Here is a 5,620-nt window from a genome sequence, read left to right as displayed (position 1 = left end):
ATATTATATTATGAGAGAATGGCCTCCTGTAGGAGAGCTCAGTGTCCTGTTTTTCTTCATGTCTCAGTGAACTGTGGAAAGCCTGATGTGGACTATAACGGAGCGGTGTATGGTAATGACTGGTGGGTGGGCTCCGTGGTGAGGTACACATGTCGCTCTGGCTTCACGCTTGTAGGAAGCCCCACAAGATCATGCCAGGCCAATGGTCTCTGGACCCCCAAACCCACCTGCCTCAGTGAGTAAACACCAACTGCTTCCTGACATAAAAGAAAGCGGGGCGCTGCTTTACGTCTCTTTCTAAACCTTTTATCTGATCTCACCCGGGCTTCAGGGATGTGTCGGAGGGGTCGTATTGAAATCGGTGAGCAGGAGCTTAACGGGACGTGTGACTCCACCTGTGCAGATAAGGGCTACTTCGGCCCACCCAAACTAGGCTGCAGTCGGATAGACAACTGCAAGAAGAAGGAGACGGGCTGGAAGCGGTTCTTTGCGCAGTGTGTCCCTTGCATTTGTGACTGCGCTTTATCGTGCTGTGAGTATTTTTCCCAACGCACTAGCCTTGTGATAGACAGAGGTTAACTTATTGTAAAATGTGTTCCTTTAGATATAAACTACTGTATTTCTGTGTTTTTGTTTCTCCTTTTTAGCATCTGCAGGCTGAGAGGAAGACATGTTTTGACAGCAGAGAGTGACTCCGGACAAAGATTGCTTCATCCAGCTGTGGACTAACATCTGGATGTTGTGAGACAATATGTTCAACTCTCTTTTTTTTCACACCAAACCCAACATTTTACTTGGGTTTCAACAAAATAAGACACCCTGACACAATGATGTTGCCACATGTTTGAATCTGTGTTCACCATTTTGAAAATGCAGAGTTTGATTTGACCAAAGCTGTAATCATATCTCTGATTGTTTAAATGAATTTAATGTTTGTCACAGATTCTAAATCTAGCAGTGCTCCAGAACTAAACATGTGCTGTATGCCTGGAAACCCATGTGTTTTTTTCAAAAGGACCAAAAAATGATCCAGAGTGTGAAAACTGGGAAAAAATAACCACAGATTAGCGTCTCAGCTTTATCGCTCCTCCTCCTAAAACTTTAATCTTGTTACAAACACCGGATTTGTGTGGACCTGTAGAGTTAGTTTTCAGGTGTTGCAGTCTGTTATTTTTATTAATTTATTCCTAAAACCATCTCAAGCTGTATTTGAACAAATCACAAACACAACTGGTGTGGAACGTTTAATGAGGAATCTTTGCAGATAAATGCACAAACATGAAACATTGCACACGACTTCATCTTCATTTGTGTTTCTTGGAATATTTTCCTCGTTTGTTTCATACCAGCTGAGTTTTGTCAAAGTTGCTGCACAGAGGTGTGGAGATGAATTTTGTTTTAAAGATGACATTTCTGCAGCAGACCACTAGATGGCGGGGTTGCCTTTATACGCTCACATTATCACAGCTCAAATGACACTGTGCAGTTTAGAGCAACGTCCACTGGAAGTCATGATGAAAACCATGAAAACAAAGCTTGATATTTTTATTTTTTCCTCTTCTGGTTTATAAGCGTTACTCATCATTTTTTGATTTCCAGGTGTTGAACCTGAGGATGATGTGCTCATCTGCTTTAGGTATGTAGCAGCCAATCCCTGCAAATAAAAAAAGATGCATCAGATTGATTATTTTAACTATTAGCCTGTTGCTATTGGGTGACSTTGTTTACCCTGTATCTAAAAACGTACATTTAGAGGCCTAGTATTTCTTGAAGGAATGAACTTCAAATGTCAATCGGTGTATGTATATTTAAAGATCGTTTCCTGAGAATTTTATTAACATCCTTCTGGTTGCTCAGCTTATTTATCTATCTATTTTTGCAAATGTTTTTAAGGTGTATTGACTGTGATGGTTATCTTGCTTTGGATTGGGTCTAAAAGTTGACCATAGATGTGCATCCWATGATTTTTTYCTTGAATGTTTCATTAAAATCTGACCAGTGGTTCATGAGATATTACAAACAGTAGACTGAGTCTACTCCAAAAAAAAAAAGGCTCAAAATTTGTCTTGGGAATCCGTTTCATCTACCACCCCAATGRAGTTGGGAGGTTGTATAACATTAATAACAACAGAATAAGATGATTTGCAAAACATTTTTAACCTATATTCAGTTGAATACACTATGAAGACAAGATATTTAATGTTCAAACGGATAAGCTTCATTGGTTTTTTGGAGAAAAAAAACCACTCATTTTGAATTTGATCCCTGCAACATGTTTGTTTGATGTTTTTGTGTTTTTGAATTAGCTGTGGCACAATTGTGAGAAATTTTGCTAACAAACAGGCATACTGACACTTGCAGAAAKGATGGTTTAAGATAATTATGCAACATGCAGGAGCTCTAAGTGAAAGAACAGCCAATTCTCCTGCATCATTAGAGAGCGTTAAGTGTTTCTCGGTGAAATCCGTGGAGGACACTCACCCACTTCAAGTCTGGTGTAGTCTCCGGAGCTCTCTGACAGGATCTCCCAGTAGGTGTGCTCATTATCGTCTCCAGCCACTCCGTTCACGCTCTCCAGGAACGGGCCGAAGTCTGGATGCTCCGTCACTGTGAAACTGACACAGAGAGTCAGAGCACCTCTCTGGAGGAGGAGCGTCTTTAAAAAAGCAGAAATGGGTCACCGTCTTTTTTTTTTAAGAGGGTGATAAAGAGCGTCTCGTGGGTGCTCTTACCTAAAGCCCGGCTCAGTTTCCTGCAGCCTCCTCATCGCTCCGAGCAGCATTCCCCCCTCCACCACAGAGCAGGAGTAGGACTCAGGGCTCAGGTTGGACAAGTCGTTCTCCACAGTCAGCTTGATGGGAAGAGACGCTGGACCTGCACGCAAAAATCATAACCATGCATCGTTTGATTCACGAACACAAATATATTCCCACAGAAGTACCTTTGATTGGGAACACTCCATGAGCCAGGAGCAGGAGAAGGCCCACTGAGAGCAGAGCTGCAGATCTTAGAGCCATMTTCTCTGATCTTTGTCTTCAGATGCTTCCTGATGAACACACCAGCTACTTATAGACGACTGTGCCCAKGTTTGTCCAAACCCATAGCACTCCTTCAACCACTGTACAATACAATCTTTGTTAAATAAAAACGCCCAGTAACAGGTGGTAATGGACACTAACACAGGTGCTATTGTCCTCCTGATATTAATAAATCACTGATAAAAATACATAATTAGTTAATGATCTATTAGTGGTTAATGACCTGCCATGAGCTTATTGTTCCATTATCACTTCTCAAAGATTATTTTTAGATAATAAATCTGATATATTTTATGACAAGAACATTTTGGTGCAACGTGGTAGAAAGCAGTTTTATCAACTAAATCAACAGTTCAAGTCTAGTGGGTTTTTGTGAAAATGTTATGAACAATTAGTATCTTACCTGTTGTAGATGGTTTTTGGTTAAAGTCAGTTTGGAGAAACAAAGCTTAATTTTAACCAGATTGGGTTAAACATAGTTGGGCTGGTAAGGAAAACAAGATTTAATGACTGGTCTTCTGATAAATCCTCATTAGGTGTTCGTTCATGTTTTGATGTCAGGTCACACCACCTTCTTTAGCGATAAGACTGATTTGCTTTTATTAGACTTTGTTCTCTTTCCTGGATAAGCTTTGTTCAATCTTAAGGCAGACTTGGGTTTGTCTTATCTCTGGGGTTTTCTGCTCGATGTTTCTTTTGTAATAAATTAATYCTTTCTGTTCTCCTTTAGTGTTTCTGTCACAAAAAGTCGATTTCTGCAAAAATTTTCAAATGGGCTCGAGCAAAAATGCAGTTTTAGTAAACCGTCAGTTTTGCAATATGCAGTTATTCTAGCAGCTGTATCACAGAAAATCCTGCTACTGAGGTGATGCCACTGCAATTAGTTGTGCTTCYGTATGATCATAAAATGATTTAATTTCATGTAAATAAAAGTGTAATGAGAGCACGATAGAGATGCATAAAAAGTTTTGTGTCATAATAAAGAACCTCATCTGACAAGAAATTATGGCAACAACAAACTTATTTACGGTAATGTGTAAACAATGCTTTAACGCAAAAAAACTGCAATTTTACTATTACATCAACAAAATAATATACAGTAGACTTCCATAGTTGTTTATAAATAGCAGCAGGAGCAACTAGCTGTATCACTTCCTGTACAGACTGAGGCACAGCCATTATAAATATGTATTATTTCTGTCAGAATATGAGACTTTAAAGATTGAAGTTTTATCACTATTATGACTTGGTTTTGTCTGTTTGGTACTTGGTGACTCTTCTTCTTTAAAGGGATCTCATACTATTTGCACATTTTGGCCTTATATTGTTTTTTCTCTGTTCTAATAAAAGTCATTTGTTATGTGAAAACATCAATTTAGCCTACTTTAATAATTGTGCATGTTATTTTCATTGTTTAGTTATGCATATTGCCATTTGCATTTTGGAGATGACACAAAAAGTTAAGGCTAAAATGTGTGACAGTAAAAGTCAATTTTATATTAGTTTGTTTTGCACAATAAATAGGTTGAAATGTTCAAATGAGATGTTTAGGAAATTAACTCTGGATCTAATCTATATTACTAATATATGGTGTTAGCTCCTGAGGTAATATTATTACATACACGTTGGGAGCTAACGCAAAAGCTAAAATGCTAAAGCTGAGGTGCTCCTTCAAAGGGTGATGTTGTCATCCATCATTTTCAGTTTCAGGCTGAGTCATTCCTTCTCTTCTCCATCAATGCACTCTAATTTAATTTAAAATGTYTGATCATCAGATATTGTCCAAARTTAACCTTCAAGCTGGATGGAGTTGGCACCGAAGCAGCATCATTTATCCAGCACGCTTTTCTGCAAAAGTAACACAGCCATGTCAGTGTGATAARATATTTTACTAATTTAYTAAAACTAAACAGCCTACAATGTTTTACAGTCTTGTTTATAGTTGAAACAAACGTTTCTTAAGTAATGTCAAATGTTACAACTAGTGAGCGTTCCCTTTTAAATGAAGCTGTTCATCTACAACAGGTAAGATAATATTTGCTCATAAAATTTCAGAAGAACCCTCAAAACAAATGGTTTATCTCTATTAATAGTAATGGGAAAAAAACCTGCTGAGTAATGCTTTAAGTCAGATTTTACATGTTGTGGAGGAAAACAACAAACATATTATCTTGTCTTCATGACGTTGCCATTTTAAGTCTGATTACTGTTTTGATGTGCTGATAAAAACAAAACACAGAACAGCCTGTGCTGACCACAGAGCTGACCATAGACGGGTAAACATGTACAACAACATTGAGTGCTTCATTCACTCATTAGCAGCATTTAGGTTCACTCAGAGTGAAAGTGGATGGGTCTTTATGGGACATGGTTTTTCAGTGACCCAGATTAGGACGCAGGTTTCGAGCGCAAGCGCCCCCCAAAACCGCTTTTGATTCCCTCTCAGGGGGGGTGATGTAAGTCATAGGGCTCGGTTTGAACGCGAGTAACCCCGGCTGCTTTACCGAAAATAACCCGGGCACTGCAGCATCAGCAGCAAGCAGCTGCGCAGGTGCGGCCTTTAAAGGGACAGAGGGACCGTC

General features: G+C 39.1%; 1 protein-coding gene across 1 annotated transcript in view; it reads left to right on the top strand.

Moving 5' to 3' along the window:
• si:ch211-117m20.4 (CUB and sushi domain-containing protein 1) overlaps nt 1–1,289 on the top strand; it is a 3,693-nt gene extending 2,404 nt beyond the window's left edge. The window contains exons 3-5 of the mRNA XM_014006647.1: nt 68–235; nt 332–532; nt 648–1,289. Coding sequence (XP_013862101.1) covers nt 68–235; nt 332–532; nt 648–661 — 383 coding nt within the window. The 3' untranslated portion in view covers nt 662–1,289. The remainder of the gene's footprint in view (nt 1–67; nt 236–331; nt 533–647) is intronic.
• The last annotated feature ends 4,331 nt before the right edge of the window (nt 1,290–5,620 follow it).

This window comes from Austrofundulus limnaeus, unplaced genomic scaffold (genome assembly GCF_001266775.1).
Source record: "Austrofundulus limnaeus strain Quisiro unplaced genomic scaffold, Austrofundulus_limnaeus-1.0 Scaffold37, whole genome shotgun sequence".
Classification (NCBI taxonomy): Eukaryota; Metazoa; Chordata; class Actinopteri; order Cyprinodontiformes; family Rivulidae; genus Austrofundulus; species Austrofundulus limnaeus.
The sequence above is the reverse complement of the archived record's forward strand: the minus strand, read 5'-3'. Positions and strand labels throughout refer to the sequence as shown.